At 32.7% G+C, this 22176-nt stretch overlaps 1 protein-coding gene and 2 long non-coding RNA genes across 3 annotated transcripts; 2 read left to right on the top strand and 1 right to left on the bottom strand.

Annotated features, from left to right (window-relative positions):
* Positions 1 to 8664: 8664 nt before the first annotated feature.
* LOC133036691 (uncharacterized) lies at positions 8665 to 9297 on the top strand. Its single transcript, XR_009687273.1, has 2 exons — positions 8665 to 8979; positions 9069 to 9297. It is a non-coding gene; the product is annotated as an uncharacterized LOC133036691 (long non-coding RNA).
* A 535-nt stretch (positions 9298 to 9832) lies between these two features.
* On the bottom strand, positions 9833 to 10303 carry LOC133036818 (secreted RxLR effector protein 161-like). Its single transcript, XM_061113570.1, has one exon. The coding sequence runs from the start codon at positions 10301 to 10303 to the stop codon at positions 9833 to 9835; it is 471 nt and encodes a 156-aa protein (XP_060969553.1).
* A 4014-nt stretch (positions 10304 to 14317) lies between these two features.
* Positions 14318 to 14892, top strand: LOC133036690 (uncharacterized). The gene is made up of 2 exons (XR_009687272.1): positions 14318 to 14574; positions 14664 to 14892. It is a non-coding gene; the product is annotated as an uncharacterized LOC133036690 (long non-coding RNA).
* The last annotated feature ends 7284 nt before the right edge of the window (positions 14893 to 22176 follow it).

Genomic DNA, 22176 nt, shown 5'->3' with positions numbered 1-22176 from the left:
ATTTGCCACAAGTAAAGTTCTAATTCAAAATGAATGTGTGTACATACATAGAAATATAACATTTAATGTTAAAAATAAATAGATAATTAATAATTTTGTTTAGTCATAAAATAATATAGAATAGAGAGAAAAATTAATTAGAGAAAAGAGAAACAGAGTGAATGAGAGAATTTTCTCATTGATTTATTTCAATGGGGTGGTACCCTATATTTTTTTGGAATACATTTTACAGGATCTAGATTTACTAATAAATATGTTTTTAACATCCTAAATATAAACTTCTAAAACGATATAAAATAAACACATAAAAGGTATAAGAAACCTTACATTGGTTGCAGCGAAATTAATTGACTCCTTCCGCTCAGATCTCTAACCCTTGTATCCTTTCTGTAGTAGAGTATCACCAAGATCTAAGCCCAACACTCCTTCTGTTGTTTGAATTCTTCACAGTCTTACACACTATGATTGAGGACTAACTTGCTTTGTGTAGGCATGCACTCAATCACTAAGGCTCGAATTTGATAGTGAAGAAGGCTATAGAATTTTTGAATTAAAAAGAAGAAAAGAAGAAGAAGAAGTCTTATAAACCTAGTTGTGAGAGAGAAAGAAAACTAGGTTTAAAGCCTTTGAAGCATTAGTTGGATAATGAGACCATACTTTTCTTATTATACTAATTCACGTAGGGTTAGGGTTGATTTATTTAAAATAAAAAATGATAAAAATAGAGCAAAAATATCGTTTAGTGACCGGCCATGAAGTGGGCCCTACACTAGTTAGATTTTTGCTATTTTTCTTAACCATTTATCTATTTATCACAAATACCACTTTTTGAACTTTCAACCCTATAAATGTCAAAACTATTTATTTAATAATTAAAATAATTATCAAATAAAATTATTATTTATAATATTTATTAATTAGACTCTATAAAGTCTTTTAATTAATAAATAAATTCCTAAATCTTATTTCTTCACAATCAAGCCATATCTTAGTGAAAATCCATAAACTAGACATAGTTTAATTTTAGAATTATAATTGATTAACTAAAATCAATTAACTGAGTCTTACAAGCAGTTTGTCTCAACTAGTATGGGGACCATGGACCTATATAACCGAGCTTCCAATAAGCAGATCTAAAGCTTACCAAGTAAATTCTCTAACTAATTAATTCCTCCTTGCACCACTATAGAATTTGGAATTGTACTCTCAATTATATAGAATGCTCTATATGTTCCACGATATAAACACGCTATAAGATTATTCATTTGTTATTATCCCAATAATCAATGATCCTCAATAGATGATTTACATTGAATAGAGATTAATTTACCGTTACACCCTTCAATGTATTTTATCCTTAAAACACTTAGCTACCTATAAATAATATTTCAGTGAACTAATATAATCACTGAAATGAGTACTCAACCATTTATCTCTGTTAAGCCAAGCTCGAAGGAAATCATCATTTGACTTCTATATCCGGATAGAAGCTATAGATTTCGTATCTATGATTAGCGCTCCCACTCAATTGAACTACCATGTTCTTAACCTATACGTCACAGGAAGAACCAATTGGTCGACTTTAACGAATAGATTCAAGAACACAAATAATGCAGCTGAACTTGAACCTAACCATCTCAGGATTGAGATCATTTGATCTAGGATCAGCTAGGTGATATTGAATTGAATAGATATTACGGTAAGTTTATCATATCTAGTTCAAGTTCAATATCGGTCCCTTCCAATGCATACTCCATACATCCAACCCAAGCTTACTTTAATCAATGCCCTGGAAAAGACATAGCACTTATTCAAGGTGCAAGTAAACTACATTGTAGATTATCCTATCAGTTAAACCTTGTGTACAGATAAATCATAGGAATACATTTAATCACATAATCTTGATTACTTTTCACTGTGCTGACGACACAATAAACAAGAATATCAATGTGATAAGGATTCGGAGAATTTATAAATCAAATAAACATATAAATGATCACATGAACCAAATAACATACTAAATAAGTAATGAAAATAAATTTGTTTCTTTATTGATAATTGAATAGAAAAGATTACATTGAAATAGAGTTTTATTTAGGGCACAAAGTCCAACATATTTCACTATAATTTTTTTTTACTTTTAGTCACAACAAAACTCGTGAATAAAAGTAAAAAAATTTGTGACTAATTATAAATCACCATTCCTATGTTGTGATTAAAAAGTCTGTGGCTAAAAGTATTAGTCAAAAAAATTACAATTTATTGTGACGAAATGTAGTTTTAGTGACAATACTTGTTGTGATTAAAATTAAATTAGTAAAACTTGTATCTAAAATATTATGCTTTAGTCACAAGCAACATTTTGTTGTAACTAAAAGTCACATTTAATCACAAAAAAATTATATTGTGACTAAATAGTTGTCATTAAAAGTAGCAGTTTTTTGTAGTGTTTATACAAAAATGTGAGACAGATTACGAAACTATAAATAAATAAATAATGGTAATTACATTCAAAAGTAATTGATTAAGTGATTTGGACATTCACATATGTATATATTATTTATATAATACTACCCTTGTATACACATAATACTACGCCATTGAAAATCTTGTCTAAAAAACTCAGTGGGACAAAAACTTGGTCAAGAGAAACATAGTGTAGTATGAAATCACTCTCCCTCATTTTGGCATTATTAGAGTTCTTTTAATCGGCACATTCTGATCTTGTGTACCATCTTCTCGAATGTTGATGTTGGTAATTATTTTGTGAATAAGTCTTCATGATTGTCACTTGATCAAATTTTTGATCAACATCGATATCACCATTCTCTTGAAGATCATGTGTACATAACTTTTTTTTTTTTGTAAAATGAGTTTAGTTCTATCTCTTTTATTGAACATCGATATATCACCATTGTTGGTACCTCTTTATGAGATGTTGATCCACACGATCTATGAATATATTGTGTCACTGATCTTAACCATATACATTCTCGAGTTGCCTTGTGAATCGCAAGTTTCTCAACATTATTTAAGGAAGTAGCTACCAAAGTTTACTTTGTTAAATACTAAGATATAGAAGTGTTACCAAATATGCACAAATAGTTTATTTGAGATCTGGCCTTATAAGATGAAATAAATATTCTGCATTTGCATAACCAACTAGTTGTAACCATATTATTACAATAGAATAATATTTATCAATAGTACTTTAAAGATAGTAAAGTATGTGCTTAATTCATTTCTAATTTCTATATATTAGAGCAAAACTAAATATTACTAATAAATTGATAAAAAAAAACTTAGTTAATAGAATCTTTTGATGATTCTTTACTGGATGACCATGTGAGTTCTATAATTCTACGTGTCATGATTGAAATGGGATGTGTTGGTTTTTATGGTCCATATCAGAGTTGGAAATGTGAAAGTTGGTTTGATAAAAAAATAATTTTATCTAATATGAACCATAAGCTCAAGGATCTCAACATAATATAGATTAAATCTAGACTAATGAATAGAGAGACAATATCTCATAAAGCCTATCACAGAATCCGTGCTATCTTTTAGTATTATAATCGAATATCCAATCTAAGAACTTTGCTGAAGAGTTCACACCAGAATCTTCTAAGTAAGCCTAAACACTCAAGAATAGAGTGAGCTATTAGATTTTATAGAATGAGTATAATTCTATATCACAATATATTCTCAACTTATGAGATACTGTGATGAGATAGAGTTGATTACAAACTCACACCACACTTGACTGTGTGTGGCGTGTGAGACTAAGGAGAGAGAGAGAGAGAGAGAGAGAGAGAGAGAGAGAGAGAGAGAGAGAGAGAGAGAGAGAGAGAGGCGTGGAAGAGAGAGAGGGAGGGAGGGAGTAAAAATGACTACTTTGGTTTTTCAATCCTATTTTTTCTCTACTTGTTACACTCTATCTCAGGTTGTTAGTTTATATTAATGTATATATATATATATATTATATATATAATGTTATGTAACAATGCCTTTAATTTATCATTTAAAATAAAATAAAATATCTAATTTAATTTAAATTCATAATTTATATTCACATATAAATATCTTATAACTGATTAATAGAAATTAGTTAAATCTTTTTATTTTCTTATTATTTTTTTTTAATTAAATGAATTATCCAATTATATATTTAATTCAATAATTAAAAAATAATTAATTAATTTAAATTAAATTATTTTAATCCATAAAATAATTAAACAAAATTAACATGGGCCTTTATATGTCACCCTATATGTGTAAGCCATATTTTAAGGTCTAAAATTGATTTCTTAATTTTACTATAAATAAAATTTATTATTTATTCTACCAATAGATAATGATTGATTAATTCTCATTAATCTCTTATTTCACAAAGATTAAAATAAATATTATTTTCAATAAAATAATATATTTATCTCTTTAATATTATTTAAAAATAGTATTATATTTAACTAATTAATATAGTTTTATCTAATAAAACTAAATAGTTAAATACTGTTTAATTAAACAATTCATAATTGTCATAATTATTCAAAACAATAATTTCCATAAATTACTATTTTTCCCTTAAGAACTTATTTCTTATAGAAATTAATTCTCAATCAGATTTACTCATCTAATAAAACTTTTCCCTATACAATGTTGTATAGAGGTAACTTGGAGACCATGGACCTATATTTTGAAGCTCCAATAAACACTTGATTTTTATTGATCTCATCAATAGAATAATCTTATTTATTAATTCTGTTATTACTCCACTATAAATATGAAATTGCACTCTTTGGCAATATAGAATTATATTTATTGAATTCTTACTTGTAGTCCATTGATATAATCAATAAAAGTAGTTCACAATCCAATTATTAGTTCATAATTAGAGTTGGTCAAAATTATTGTTTTACCATTCTAATTATCTCTTGATTCCTTATGTACCATTAATTCAATGTGAACAATTAATTTATAACTTATTATAGATTTGGATCTAACTGTTAGCACTCCTAAAATTAACACTAGCTATAAGAGAACTAATATTGTATAACAAGTTCCCAGCCACTCATGTTATAAGCTCCTAAAATAGAAGTCGTAAGAATCATCTTCTCTGAGAAACTTTAACGAGTGAATCAAAGAACTCAATGAACACAAACATGAGTTCATGTATACTCAGGATTCAAACTAATCTACTAATGATCATCGTTGTGATATGAATAACTCTTTTATGGTAAATGGTGCGTTAATAAAAGATGTTTATTACATATCGGTCCAGTCATGCATAATCGAATTATACACAACACCTTTACTACATGTCTATCCACATATGTGATCCGAATCAAAATCACACACACTAGAAGTATAGTGTATAGTAAATCGTATAATCTTTATTAATCTTGTATAATCTCAATTCTCTTGTACATCCTTACAAGATAATATCTTTTCCATATGAATAAAGAATTTTCATATACTTAATAATTCTACTTCTATAATTTATGTATCATTTATCTTATAATTATATTTTATATATTTTGTAATATATTATCCATTAATAACTTGCTTTTAGGGCAGAAATCCCAAAAATCTCCAACTTGCACTAAATGTAAGTGCTATTTATTCTATTACTCTTATAGACGTTGTTTGACAATATTTATAATCATTAAATAGATAAAGATAATATTTAGATAAATAAATTAGATAAATGATAATTTTAGAAAAAGATAAATTATTTCATTTAATGAAATAAAATGACAAAAATTAAAGCCATATGACCCACATGTGTATTCGGCCAAGGCTTTTGATTTATGACCCATTCTCTTTTTCCTAGCCCATTTAATCAAACCCTAGTCCAATAAAGAGCTTATTTGCGGAATATGATGGAGCTTTGTTAGATAACCTAATTAGAGTGACTTAACGTAAATTTGTCAAGAAAAGCTCTTCATTTTATCTTCCTTAAGTGAATTCAAAATTCTATAAAAAATTTCTCTCTCAAATTATTCCAATAGTGAGTTGAGTATCAACCCACACTATTTAAGGTGATACTCGGATCTTTGCAGAAGACTTCAAAAATTTGTCACTTTTTGAGTTTAAGGAAGTTATCTAGGTTCATCACTTGGCAATACCCTGCTACAGAAAGGGAATTAAGGGATAGAGTGACTGAACAGAAAGAGTCACTAATTTTTGCTACAACCAATGTAAAGATTTCTAATCTCTTGTTATTTGATCATTTTATGAATTTTATATTTTAGGATGTTAGATTATTATGTGATAATCTAACATACATGCTAGTAAATTGAGATCCAAGTAAAATAAGTTCCATTAACAATCCTCAGAGCCATGGTAATCATTTCATTTCATGAAAATATGGTTTTTAAACGATTTGAATTCATTTGGTGTGATTTGGATGGTGTTGAAACTTATTTTACCAGGATCTTTATTTACTAAGATATATGTTGATTATACAATATATAATCTAACATCCTAACATATGAAATACCTATAACGATAAATAAATACCTTAGAGTTTAGGATTACATAGATTAATGGCAGAAAAATTTAAGGACTCCTTCCGTTTAGTACTTTAGCCCTCAAATCCTTTCTGTAGCAGAGTATCACCAATATTGAACAAGGATAGCTTTCCTTAAACTAGATAATAATTCTTCACGATCTTCTATAAAGGTTTAAGTACCATCTTGATTAGTGTGGGCTGGTACTCAATTAACTTTTGGAACACATTTTGAGATTGAGAAATAGGCTATCAAATTTCGAAATTGAAAGAGAAGAGGAAGAGAGTTTTTCTTTGTCTGACCTAGGGTTGAATCATTTAGAATCATTAATTGACAAAGCTCTCACCTCTTTCTATTTATAGCCTTCACACTAGGGTCAGGTTAGAAGAGATGGACAAAAATCAAAATACGATTGGGCCTAAAATCTATCCTGTAGCCAAAATACACTAATGGGCCATAGAGTTAGATTTTTGCCACTCAATTTCAAATTAGTGAAACAATGTGTCTTTTCTAATTTTACTACTAATCACATCTAATTATTTAAATATTATTAATTTTAATTTAATAATTATAAAATAAAATACAATTTAGATATATTTATTAATTAGATCTATAAAGAGTCTTAATTAACAATTAAACCCTTGTTTCTATTCTCTTCTTAAAATGGCCCAAAATTGGTGAAAATTCTTAAATAAGACACACTCTATTTTTTGAATTCTAATTGACTTATTAAATCAATTAATTGAGTCTACAAGACGATATTATCTGAGACAATGCTGGGAATATAGGCCTATGTAACCAAGCTCCAAATAAGTAGACTTGAAATTCACTAAGTAAATTTCCCAACTCATTAATTCCTCCTTACTTTATTATCGATTCAAAATTGCACTCTTGATTACATAGATCGATCTATATACCAAATACATATACACTCTGAATTATCCATTCTTTCAATCTAAACAATCATTGATCCTCTATGGACGGTTTACATTAAGTAGAGAAAATTTATCGTTTTACCCTTCGATGTATTTTATCCTTAAAATACTTAGCTACTTATAAATGTATTTTAGTAAACTAATATAATTACCAAAATAAGAGCTCTTTTATTTGTGTTGTTTAGCCAAGTTCTAATTAGGAAATAGTCATTTCACATCTAAATAGCTATGGAAGCTATAGAATTTATATCTATAATTAATGCTCCCACTCAATTGTACTACTGAATTCCCAAGATGTAAGTATGGGCTAGTCCTATGGGTAATCTGGTAGCAAACAAGTCAAAGAATCCGTATAGTACAAATAAGCTAGAAACCTAAAATGAATAATCAAACGAAAAGCAAATAAATCAATAAACAGTAAATCAACACCAAGATATATACTAGTTCAAGTCTTATAAATCTATATGTGATCTATGATTCTACTCTAGTTTTGGAACACCACCGAAATATTCTTTCTTGATTGAGTAAGAACAAGGTACGTTACAATCAAGATCAATTCTCTGTTGGATCCTATCAAAGTGTTTATCTCTCACACTCTTACCCATGAATCTTCTTCATCTTCAGAATTTTCATACAAAATCAAAACTCAATTTCTCTCTTTTTTATCTGTACCTCTCTTTCTCTTCCTCTCAATCTCTCTCTCCAAAATCACCTCTAGAAACTGGTTTGTTAATCACTTACTATAAATGATAAGTACTGGTGGTATTTGTAGGAAATGAGCTGGCATTCCGAAAATGCCCCCTACACACAACACCAACGTTCAAAACAGAGGGGCAAAACCGTCCTTTGGATTGGTGCGGATCACAAAGGGAATATTCCCTTTACCAATCAGGATATGCCTTTTTCAAAAATTCTGATGCCCCTTTGAAAAACAAGATCTGCCTTTTATTACCAAAGTGCCATTAATGACCATATAAAACCTTCTTTTCTTTGTTCAAAGAAAACCCTAGCTGCAAAGATTCCTCTCTTCAAAGCACACAGCCGAACTCCATCTTCTCCTCTCCTTCTTCTCTTTTCTTTGAACAGCAAGAACACAACCTAGACAAGCCTCTTCTTCTTCCTTCTTCTCTCTTGCTGAAAAACGCAGCAAGCTTCTCTCCTCTTTGAAAAAAAAGCAGCGACCACTTTAATGGCGAAAAACTACGGTAACGTTTTTTTTTTTTTTTTTTTTATCTTCTTTCTTTCTCCTTGCTGCAGTAGCAGCCGAACCCCAAGCTTATCTCCTCTTCTCTTGTTCTAGATTTTAAAACCTGCAAAGACTAAGAACAAAAAAACCAGCCATAGAAATACCAACGAAAAATAAAAAACCAGCAAAGGAAAAAGAATAAAAACACCACAACAATTGATTTCGGAGTTCCCTCTAAATCAGAGGTACGTCTCCGTCAAGCGACCCTCAAAGTTGCTTGAATCTCACTATGAATCTCAAAAACCGGTTACAAGTTATGGAGATTCCATGCCACAAAAGCTAGCAGGTAATCTCTCTTTTCCTTCACTTTATTTCTCTTGATTTTCCTTACAATATCTCTCACTAACTCTCTATTTTTCTTTTCTTGTTTCTGAGGTTGATTACAAAGGAAACACAAGGCTACTGCCTTTATTTTACTGCTGGGGCCGAAAGCTTCTCTTGTTCAAATGAGAAGGTTGAACCTCATATTTATAATATTGTTTGTTGCTGGCTGTGTTGTGTTTGAGCTGAGAAATAGATATATTCTGTTGTGATATTTTCCTTGTAAAGCTGAAAGTTTGTTAGAGTCTTGAGATATTTTGTTTGCTTCTTTATATTGTAAAGAGAAATAAAGATCTAGGCCTATGACAACAGAACCGACAACTCTATGAGTTATAATGGTCTGTTGAGGCTTTGTAAAATAGATCTAATTTATTTTCCTTGTAACTTTATTTATGGGACAATAGTATGGGAATTTATCCAACAAATTCCACCTAAATTTCCATACTAGCAGTCCAAACAGTTTCTGCCTTTGCTTCATTTACTTGTTGCTGTCTTTGAGGGTCATTGCTTGAATATGTGTCCATTTACCATCCCGTGTCAACTCCCAACAGGTTCATACAATGTTTGAACTTGTTGAGAGTGACCACCTTAGTTCCCATATCTGCTGGGTTCTCCTCAGTAGGAACTTTTTCCACTTGTATTTCACCTTGAGTCACCTTGTCCCTTATAAAGTGGTATTTAATCTCTATATGTTTAGTTCGGTCATGGAACACAGGGTTCCTACATAAGTGTACACAGCTTTGGTATGCGAGTACACTCTAGGAACCTCTTTAAGTAACTTAATCTCTGTCAAAAGTCCTTTCATCCATATGGCTTCTTTAATAGCTTCGTGGTTGATATGTACTCGATTCGTTTGTTGAAAGTGCAACCACAGGTTGGAGTTGGGCTTTCCAACTCACACAGTTTCCTCCAAGTAGGAACATGTAAGATGAAGTAGACTTTCTGCTGTCTCTGTCCCCGGCATAGTCGGCATCGCTGTATCCTTCTATGTTGGTGCTGAACTTCTGTTGCTTGTAGATGAGTCCAACCTTAGGTGTCCCTACTAGGTACCTGAAAACCCATTTCATTGCAAGCCAATGAATCTTTCCTGGATTTGCCATGTATTTGCTCAAAGTACTTATGGCAAAGGCCAGATCTGGCCTTGTACAAACCATTAAGTACATAATAGTCCCAACTGCACTTGAGTAAGGCACTTTACTCATTGCTTCCTTCTGCCTCTTAGGACATTGTTCCTTTGTCAAAGTGTCTTGGCTAGTTATTGGCTGAGAAGTTTTCTTTGAATCTTTCATTGAAAACTTCTCTATAATCTTTTGAATGTAGTCCTCTTGTGTCAAGAATAACTTGCCCAACTTTACGTCCTCTTTATAGTGATACCCGATATCTTAGATGCTATCCCCAAGTCTTTCATCTCAAACTCAGCCTTGAGTTGCTTCTTCATCTCATCCACTTGAGATCTTTCCTTGCTTATGATAAGCATGTCATCTACATAAAGTAACAAGTAGATGACCGTGTTGATGTCAGTTCCTTTGTGATAGAAACATGCATCATAGTAACTCCTTGAGAAACCTTGTTTCATCATAAAGGTGTCAAACCTTTTATTCCACTGCCTAGGGGATTGCTTGAGTCCATACAAGGACTTAACCAGTTTACAAACATGGTTAGGTTTTCCCTTCTCTACATACCCTTCTGGTTGGGTCATGTATATTTCTTCTTCCAATTCCCCATGGAGAAAGGCAGTGGTAACATCCATCGATCTATCTCCATGTCAACCGAGTAGCTAAACATAGGACCACTCTAATCGTTTTATACTTCACCACAGGAGAGAAAATCTCATTGAAGTCAATACCTTCCTTTTGTGTGAAACCTTTAGCCACTAGCCTAGCCTTGAACCTTATAGGCTCACCTTTAGATCTTCCTTCCTTGTGCTTGAACAACCAGCTTACAAGACACAATGCTTTTACCCTCGGGTTTTGGTACCACAACCCAAGTCTTATTCTTCTTGAGAGATCCCATCTCATCATCCATGGCCTTATTCCACTCCTTAGAATTCTTTCCATTTCTTTGCCTCACTATAAGTCTTGGGTTCCATATCATCCATTTCCAAATGCATTAGAAGAGCATAAGCCAATTCTTCACTCCAAATGTTGTAGTTGAATTTCGATTAGGCTTTGGAGTCCTCTTAGATCCGTCCCTTGTCAACCGATAGTTTGTAAGGTCCTCTTCGGTGCCTTCATCACGATCTCTTGTTGAGCATCGGTTCCTCCCCCTTGACCATTGTTAATGGGCTGCGCTTTGGTTAGGTTCCACCCGAACCATTCCCGGTGTGTCTTCGTTTTGTTCCACCCGATTAGAACCGAGTTTTAACTTCTAGGTTTGTACTGCAGGTTAGTATCTTCCATTCCCTGCACTAGACTTTTCATTAGGTAAACAAGGAAAAATATTTTCTTGGAATATAACATCTCTACTCTTCATAGTTTTAAATCCCCTTTTTCCTTTACCCAAAGTCTATACCACTTTTACCCTTCCGGGGTACCCTAAGAAAACACACTTTAAAGCCCTAGGTTCAAGTTTTCCTATGCTTTGATGTGCATAAGCCTGCACATCCAAAAACTTTCAAATGAGAAAGGTTTGGAGGTTTACCGACCATTTCTCCTCGGGAGTTTTACCTTCAATTGCTCTTGATGGGCTTCTATTTATTGTGAATCTGTCAAGGCGGCTTCTCCCCAAAACCCTTGAGATAATCTGATGAAGTAGCATACACCTTACTTTGTTTAGTATGGTGCGGTTCATTCTTTCAGCCACCGTTTTCTTTGAGGTGTAATCCTCACTGCTCTATGTCGCCGTAAACCATTTTCTTTACAATAGAGGTCAAATTCATTGTTACAAAATTCCAAACCATTATCAGTTCTTAAAGTTTTCAGCTTTTCATTAGTTAAGTTCTCAACCAATAATTTCCAATGTTTGAATTTTGTAAAAGCATCATTTTTATTCTTAAGTAGATATATCCATACTTTCCTAGAATAATCATCTACTATAGATAAAAAATAAGAACAACCACCATGAGTGCTGATTTTTTCTGGACCCCATAAATCAGAATGTACATACTCAAGTATTCTTTTAGAGTTGTGAGTACTGCTTTGTGAACTTTAATCTGTGATGCTTTCCAAGTATGCAATGTTCACAAAGTCTAGTTTACTCACTTTATCCTTACCCAACGAGTTGTTGCTCACTCATGAGTTGCAAGCCTCGCTCACTTATATGCCCTAATCTTCTGTGCCATAGAGTAGCTATCTCATCTTCTTTGTCATTGTGAGTTGTAATGTTACAACTTGAAATAGGAGAGCCTTGTAGGTAGTAAAGTCCACCATTTTTGATTCCTTTCATGATTGTTAATGCTCCTCTACTAAGCTTCATATGACCTGCCTCTACCTTACTCACAACACCCAAATCATCAAGCACACTAATAGAAATTAAATTTCTAGAAAGATTAGGCACATACCTCACTTCGTTGGGGGTTCTTACTATCCCATCGTACATTTTAAATCTGATAGATCCCGAGCCTTTAATCTCACAAGTCTGATTGTTTCCAAGGATTACTTTTCCTCCTTTAGATTCCCTATAATCAAACATATAACTCTTGTCATTAGTCATATGAAAAGTACAACCTGAATCTAAAATCCAATCATCTTTAAAAGATGATGCAACAATGTATACTTCACCACTATCAACACTTTCATAACCATCACCATAATTAGCTTGGTTATTTTTATGAAAATTAGGTTTAGAGTTGGAATTTTCTCCCTGTCCTTTATATTTATTTGGTTTGCCTTTGTTTAGAAAATAACAATCTCTCTTGAAATGCCCTGGCTTGCCACAGTTGTAGCATCCCGTAGGATCAGTTGGTTCTTTTGAGTTTGATCTTCCCTTGTTGTGACTCTTTCCTTTGTGGTGATCTCTGCTGTGACTTTTACTTTTGTAGTGTCCATGTTTTCTTTGATTTGGTCTCCCTCTACTGAAGTTGACTTCTCCATTAGAACCTCCATGCTTCTCATTCTTGATTTCCAAGTCTTTTGACTTCAAGGCTGAAATTACTTCTTCTAACGTAATTTCTGTCCTACCATATTTAATGGCATTCTTCACTTCTTTGTAGGATTCGGGTAATGAGTTTAAGATGATGATGGCTTGGTTCTCATCACTTAAAGCCTCATTTTCACCAGAATTAGCCAATTCAATATGTAACCTTAGAAATTCATCTAGGTTTTCATCAAGAGTCTTGCTAGTGCTCATCTTGAAACCAAAGATCCTTTCTTTAAGAAAGATCTTGTTGATTAAAGATTTCTTTTGAAACTGATCTTCAAGCTTTTTCCATATTTTTGCTGGTGTATCTTCTTTATCAACTAACCTGATAATAGCATCAGACAAGTTAAAAATGATTAAACCAGTAGCAGTTTCAAGAAGTTCTTCTTGTGTAGATTTAGAAGTATTTTCTGGCCATTCTATAGGTTCACTAAGAACCCTAAGTAATTTGTTATGAGCAAGAAGAGCTCTAATCTTCTTCCTCCAAATCCTATAGTCCCCCGATCCATCAAACTTGTCAACATCTACTCTAATATTACTCATGTTTAATTGTTATAACAAGATAATAAAAGTAAGAATGTAACAAGACAAAGTTTAGGTTAGAGTTTTCCTTTTCTTGATAATTTCAGATTTTGCTTCTTCAATGTTTTGATGATCTTGCTTGTTTCTTGACGTTGTTTCCAGGTGTTGTTCAATCTTCTTGCTTCCCCGAGCTCTGATACCACTGTAGGAAACAGCTGGCATTCCGAAAATGCCCCCTACACACAACACCAACGTTCAAAACAGAGGGGCAAAACCGTCCTTTATATTGGTGCGGATCACAAAGGGAATATTCCCTTTACCAATCAGGATATGCCCTTTTTAAAAAATCTGATGCCCTTTTGAAAAACAAGATCTGCCTTTTATTACCAAAGTGCCATTAATGACCATATAAAACCTTCTTTTCTTTGTTCAAAGAAAACCCTAGCTGCAAAGATTCCTCTCTTCAAAGCACACAGCCGAACTCCATCTTCTCCTCTCCTTCTTCTCCTTTCTTTGAACAGCAAGAACACAACCTAGACAAGCCTCTTCTTCTTCCTTCTTCTTTCTTGCTGAAAAACGCAGCAAGCTTTTCTCTTGCTGAAAAAAACGCAGCAGCCCTTTAATGGCAGAAAAACTACAGCTGCGTTTTTTTTTTTTTTTTTTTTTTATCTTCTTTCTTTCTCCCGCTTTGACCGAACCCCAAGCTTATCTCCTCTTCTCTTGTTCTAGATTTTAAAACCTGCAAAGACTAAGAACAAAAAAACCAGCCATAGAAATACCAACGAAAAATAAAAAACCAGCAAAGGAAAAAGAATAAAAACACCACAACAATTGATTTCGGAGTTCCCTCTAAATCAGAGGTACGTCTCCGTCAAGCGACCCTCAAAGTTGCTTGAATCTCACTATGAATCTCAAAAACCGGTTACAAGTTATGGAGATTCCATGCCACAAAAGCTAGCAGGTAATCTCTCTTTTCCTTCACTTTATTTCTCTTGATTTTCCTTACAATATCTCTCACTAACTCTCTATTTTTCTTTTCTTGTTTCTGAGGTTGATTACAAAGGAAACACAAGGCTACTGCCTTTATTTTTCTGCTGGGCCGAAATGGTTCTCTTGTTCAAATGAGAAGGTTGAACCTCATATTTATAATATTGTTTGTTGCTGGCTGTGTTGTGTTTGAGCTGAGAAATAGATATATTCTGTTGTGATATTTTCCTTGTAAAGCTGAAAGTTTGTTAGAGTCTTGAGATATTTTGTTTGCTTCTTTATATTGTAAAGAGAAATAAAGATCTAGGCCTATGACAACAGAACCGACAACTCTATGAGTTATAATGGTCTGTTGAGGCTTTGTAAAATAGATCTAATTTATTTTCCTTGTAACTTTATTTATGGGACAATAGTATGGGAATTTATCCAACAGTATTTATAGATAAGGAATATCGATCCCAAAGTTAGTGGCTACAAATGCTAAGTTGTTAAGTTAGTTACGACTTAACAAATTTAACAAACTCCTCATAAAAAATATTTCCACACCAGCTTAAGATGGAGTGCTTTTGGATGAGATGTACGCTTTCCTAGAGGAAAGACTAGAGCGTACGCTGAAGGAACTTCTCAGATAGAAAAAGTGACAGCTGGAGTCGACTATTCGGAACTCCCTTTCAGGAGGGAATAACTAGCTATTCGAAACTCCTTTCTGGAAGAAGTCTAGCTTTCCCTGGAAACTCCTTTCAGAGTGGACAAGATAGACTTTTGGGAACGCCCTTCCGGATGACTTTCAACTTTCCATAACAAGAACAAATTTTGGAGACCTATACATTTGGAAGAACTATACCATAGCTACAATCCAATGTTGATTACAGGGTTTTGAAACGTATCATTCGAATTTGATTGCATGAATATGGTGTTGAAATTCAATAATCAACTTTCCATGGCCTCCTATTTTAATTGATTTTAGACACAGCTTTTTTGCTTTTTATTTTTTCTAGTCAATCTCATTGTTTTAGATCAATTAATGTCATGGCTCACAGCTTAGTTAAATATGTGTTGTCAGAAATTATTAGTAACATCACGAATTTATCTCGAGTGAGCTTATTGATCAATAAATTAGTGTCTCCTTCCTTTTCATTTATGCTTTTTGCTTGAAAGATGATTTCTTTTGTGTTTGTGTTTTGTGTTTATATAAATATATATGGGTGACTACTCAATGGTTACATTTTTATTATAACCATCATGGTTACATTTTTTTTACCTGTAATAGTAGGTTATCAATAGATAAAAATTCTTTTTTTTAAAAAAAAAAAAATCAATTAATTATAATTAACTATTTTCTTAAAATAATTAATTGAATATTTAACAAGACCTCTTTTAGCAATTAATATTTATCAATAATTTTTTTTATATAAATCCGTACTATAATTATGTTAACATTTAAGCCATTTAATTATAATATTTACAATAAAATTTATTTCATTTTTACAAAAATTAGAATTCTCTTCTTGTATAATAAATTTTTAAATAATTAATTAATTTTAAATGATATTAAATTATTTTTTACAACTAGAAGAATTAAGTATGGGGCCTCAAGCTAAAGCCTAAGTTGTATATATTCAAAAATCCTGACCAAATAGGTGGGATTAATTGATACGATAATCATAATATAAATCTTGAATCAAATAAATAGGTACACCAGAAATAATCATAATAATAAAAGAATTAATTGTAACAAATCAATAAAAATCAACAAATCCCGTAAAAACAAAAGAATAAAAACTCAACTTAGCTCTTTACATGATGAAAATCGAGGCCAAAGTGACAATGGCCATAGATCCACAACAGTGAACGAAGTCGAAGTAGCACCGTTTTGAGCTGGTGAAGGAGCATCATCAGGAGAATCAGAGATCACTGAAGGAGAGCCGTAAGGAGAATCAAAGATCGATGATGGAGATGTAGCATCGGTGGATGGAGTGGGAGCAGTCGCCGGTGTTGTGGCGGTCACCGCTGGAGCAGGAGAAATCTTTCTCGGAGTCATTTTTAGAGAGAGAAACTGAAAAATCTTTTGGGTACCGATTAGATAGGATAGTTTTTATTTTATAGGTGGGATTAATTGGAATTTTCATATTTTCTCCTAAAATTGTGTTGTGGTATTTTTTAACACGCAAGTGTACGTATCGTAAACAAGTAATAGACTCACAAAGAGTGAGGTCGATCCCACAAGAATTGTAGTTAAGTACTTTAAAATTAAATCTTTACTTCTATTTGGTGAATTCAAAATTAAGAGAAAATTAAATTTAAGAACACTAAAGAGAAAGTAAAATTAAAAAGCAAGTAATTCAAAAGAGAAATTAACAATGATTAAAGTTAGGGCTTTCGATTTTAATTGTATCTATTGTCTATGGCCTAATATGATTATCTTCCTACTACTAATTTTTATGCAATAGCCGGTTTACTAAGGTAATTTATAGTCTTCTCAGATATATAAATTTCAATTACATGCAAACTTTCTACTCTCGTGATAAATTAAATATGCAACAGACATTAAATACGGAAATCCTATGTAACACCCTAACTAGCTTAGGCGTGTTTACGTGATTTTTAAACATGTTGTGCAGCTCGTTGCTAATCAACGAGGTTTATGGAAATCGTGATTAATTAAAATTTTACTTTTTAATTAAAACTTACATAATACATACAAAATATTTCGGGATCCCGATTACAAAACACTTTACAAAAGTTTACTAGTTCTTTACAAAATATTTTGTCGCCCAGCGACTAACTACAAAAGCACTGTTGTCCCGAGGATCGTACGCTCCAGGCCTAACCGCCCCGATATGTACAATCTTCATCGGCTCGTCCTCACGGTTCCTCAGCTTTGGCCTTGCCCTTACCTACACATAAACATAGCACTGTGAGTCGACAGACTCAGTAAGAAAAGCATAAATCATAAACATACATAAATCCCGGGTTATGATCAGACGCCCATACCCCTGACCACAACCCTAATCCCCGTGTCCCACACGGTACTGAGTCTCGAACGTTCGTACGATGGCACTTTTGACAGAGTAACAGCCTATACTCGGTACACTGGTCATACTCCAGCTGCTAGTCATACTCTAGCCTTACCGATGTGTTACAGTATCAGCCTATACTCGGTACACTAGTCATACTCTAGCTGCTAGTCATACTCTAGCTTTACCGATGTGATACAGTCAAACATTACAGTACCATCGACCATAATATCAGCCTATACTCGGTATGCCGATCATACTCCAGCCGCTAGTCATACTCTAGCCTTACCGATGTGATACTGTCGAATGGTACGAAGCCAACATACATATCTAATGTAATCTAACAGGCTTCCTAACATGTACGCTAAACATGTAAATACATATGCATACTGTTATACTAATCTTACCTCAATTCCGAATTCAGGTGTGCTGGTCAACCTGAGTGGAACGATCTGCTCAGCGATTTACAAGCTCCTAAACCATAATAATCACAACACTTGATAAGTGACACGCTAAATAAATTCCCCGGGACTTAAACTAAAAACTAAAAGTTTCTCTATCGATAAAAAAAATTGTAATACCCTAAACAACACAAAAATAGGAAGAACTAGGGTTCCCAAAATTGTCCCAACCGGTAGACCGGTTCTACAACCGGAATTCCGGTTCTGGAAAATTCTTGGAAGCCCCAACCGGTCGACCGGTTGCTGATGGCTTCCCTGAACAGGAATTCTGGTTCAGTGCAGGAATTTTCAAAAATTCAATTCTCACTCAAATCAAACCCAAACTTCATGCAACCTTCCAGACCTGTTCTAAATACCCCAAAGAACATTCCCAAAGCATCAAAACAACCCAGTAATCACAGATTCGAAAAATGCCATTAAAGCTCCAAGCTTTGTGTTCAAAACTCAAGCTTGGCTAAACCCCACTAACATGCATCCAAACCTGCTTGAACCTACTCAAATAAGCATAACTAAGTCTCTGAAAACAACAGCAAACAACTACAAACAACACAACAACAGATTGCATCATTTCACCATTAAAATCAAGATTTTGAGTCAAAATTCCAAACTTTGAACAAAAGCAACTAACATGCATCAAAACCTATCCTATTTAACTCAATCAAACATGATTAAACTTTTGAAAACAACAACAACAATTAACAGCCAACACAACTCCAAAAACTAAGCATGCAACCATTTTCTTACTTGATTTTCAAGAAACTAAAGAGAGAAAGAGTAAGAGCTATAACTAGAGCTTGGATTGTACTCAAAATGAAAGCAAAACACAGCTTGAATTACTAAGGAACACCACTTTCTTGCTGCTCAACGAGGGCCGAAAGAGAGAGGGAGAGAGTTTTGAGAGAATGAAGTTCTTAATTTTTTTCTAATTTTCTAATTTTGAGTAAAATGAAATAGAGAGAGGATTTTCCCAATTAATTCAGCCAAATAAACATCAAATAAATCACATAATTACTAATTAATAAGCTCACTAAAGGACAAAACATAATTGGGGCAAAATGACCATTTTGCCCCTCCACACTAGAATAGCACAAAAGAGGTACTAAGTGTATTTTGGGAAATTCTAAATTCCCGACTAATCTCGACATTCCCAATGTCTAAATAAACTGCCCCAACATACTAAAATACTAAATTGTGATTCTACTGAGCCATACACCGCGTTTCATGTTACCGGGCACCGAAAAAGTAAAATTATAAAATTTCACTATATGATATAAAAATGCGTTCAGAATTCAAATATAACAACATAAATAATTATTTAAATATCTATTAATAATTTCATAATTAAATCTTAATTAACTGCTAATTTCCAAATTAAACTAAGTGGTCTTTACATCTTATAAGCGATCTAAACCATACAGGTACTCTCGTCCTATATCGAAATTCTATTCTATTTCACGATAGCATAATTGACACTCACTTCTCAGATCTCGCATCAAAATTATAGATAGTTAATTGGTGATCAGGCAATTAAAAGTAATTAAGTACGAATGAAATAGAATACATAGAAATTTTGGGAAAATAAAATCATATTAACACTATAAAACAATGTGAAACAATCTCCATCTAGACCATAATTAAATTTTTAGCTACTCATGTTCATTGTAGCAAATTCACACATATTAATTTAAGAAAGAAGAAGAGAATAGAGAAGAAAAGAATGCTGAAAACCCTGTTGAAAAAGCCTTCGCGATTGATTTTTATCTCTAATTTTCGTCCTCCTTGGTTGCTTGCTTCAAAACTATTAAAGTCCACTTCTTATATAGCCAAAAAAATTGTGAAAAAAGATAAAAAAAAATGTTGAAAAAAACTATTTTGCTTAGGATTAGAAGGGGCGGGCCGCGGCCCACGATTTCCATGCCTAGGCGCACCCCGTTTATTTGGGCAGTGAGTATTTTGTTGCGTTGACTGAACGTATTTTTGCCATAACTTTCTTGATTTTGCTTAGAATTAGACGATTCAAGATGTTCCGGAAAAATGAAAGAGTGATCTAGAATTTTTATGCTTTGACTTTTTCCAAAATGTAATCAGAACATAGTTGAATTTAGGCTTGAAGTTTCAACTTTAGTTTTTGAATAATTTTCTCTATTTTATAGTTCATCTTTTTGTGAGATCTTTTTATCTTTTTTATTTCCATCTTATTCCTTCGATATTTTCTAATATTCTTCTATTTTAAATCTGCAAAAATAAAAGATAAAAAGCGTAAAATTGCTCCAAACAAGAGTAGAACTAAATTAAAAACACACTAAAAATTAACTTAAAAATAATACTAAAAACAACCTAACAAATTCCCCCAAACTAAATATTTACCCGTCCTCGAGTAAAACACTAAATGAAAAACAAAAGTTAAACAAGTCAATCTCCAGAACATGAGTAATTTTCAAGTAGGCTCAATAACATGATTATGAAAAATTTCACTTATGTGTACAATCGAGAATTTCAGTTCAATTACGTCCTTGACACACTTCAATTTAATTTCATTCAGCTCATGAAACCATAGAACGCAATTAACTAACAATTGAACCACTTTATGCATGCTAATTACAACTATCAATCTACTAACCCAAAATTCCATATACTTGCAATACTCACTATTCTCCACTCATATAAATCAATGCACAACTAAGAATCAAAAGGTCTTTCTAGGCTTGTAGTGTTAGGCTTAGGTAAGGGTAGATAAAATGGTCATTTAGGCTTGTCTATGCCATAAGCTTCTCCAATCATGTCACCCAAATATTTCACACACAATCTCAATACCCTTTTTTTCTAATAACATGAAAGAATTCTTTTTTTCCTTTTTTTTTCAACAAGATTTCAATAACTTTAAATTTATCTTCTTTTTTTTTTAATTTGACACTAGTTGTCAGATTTTTTTTTTTCAGGTTGTTGTCAATCGAATATTTTTTTCATGTTCTCTCAATTTTCACACCTTTTCCACAACAAACTTCCCATCCAAATTCTTCCAAACTAAAGGTCCACTTATGGTATACTTAGGGTTAAGTTTTGGATATTCAGAGTTTATCTTTTCTAGGCTCAAAATGTGTAGAAACAAAGAATAGGTTAAGGCTCAAAAATGGCAACTAGGATAAACTTACAGGGATGACTTGAAAGGCACAATCAATCCAAAAAAAATGGCTAAATCACTTTTCTAGTCATGCATTATTTATTATTTCACCTCAAATAGCAAGCAAGCAAGTTCTAGAATTTTTCAAACAACTTTCCACAAGTCACAATTAGCATACATAACCAATTTAATTACTAGAAAATTACCTAATATGATTCCATGTTCTTTTAAAGCAAAAATTGAAATTAGTCAAGAATGTAATATCACCAAGCACACAGATTTTTTGAAAAATATATAAATTTTTTAAATCATGCTATCTACCTAATTTCAAATTAACTCATATTAAGAAAATTGATGCAAAACAAAGAAACACTAAAAACTAAAAAAATTTAAAAACTAAAAATTAAAAAAAATTAAGTTCACCCCCCAAACTTTAGTGACACGTTGTCCTCAATATGACATTAAAAATAAAGGAAAGGGAACTTACCTGAGAGCCACATCAGTATGGCGGTGATGGTGATGGTTACAAAGTTCAACTTGGATACAATCCACCCCTTGCATCCATAAGGGCCCTTGTACCAATGAAGAGAACTGTCATCCAACGCTGCAAATTTCAAAGCAATCCCTAACTGAGAGTCACCTTCACAATTCCCACACATCAGTCTTTTCATACGTCATCAAGAAGTTCAAAATAATTCTTTGGACGTTCCTTTCTTCTTGTTAGTAGTTACTTCTCGACCATCCTTTACAACTTCCACTCGACAACAAGTAGGAATTTCAGTTGCGCCAAAGACATTGAAAGTCTATTCTTCCTTTTGAATGCACAACTTTAACTCCCCTTTTTGCACATCAATTAACGCTCTCCCCGTGGCTAAGAATGGTCTTCCCAAAATGATAGGAATATTCTCATCTTCCTCCATATAAAGTATTAAGAAATCAGTAGGGAATATAAACTTACCAACCTTCACCAAAACATC

The sequence above is a fragment of the Cannabis sativa genome, chromosome 4 (genome assembly GCF_029168945.1).
Source record: "Cannabis sativa cultivar Pink pepper isolate KNU-18-1 chromosome 4, ASM2916894v1, whole genome shotgun sequence".
In the NCBI taxonomy this organism is placed as follows: domain Eukaryota; kingdom Viridiplantae; phylum Streptophyta; class Magnoliopsida; order Rosales; family Cannabaceae; genus Cannabis; species Cannabis sativa.
Note: the sequence above shows the minus strand (reverse complement) of the source record. Positions and strands in the feature narration are given on the sequence as shown.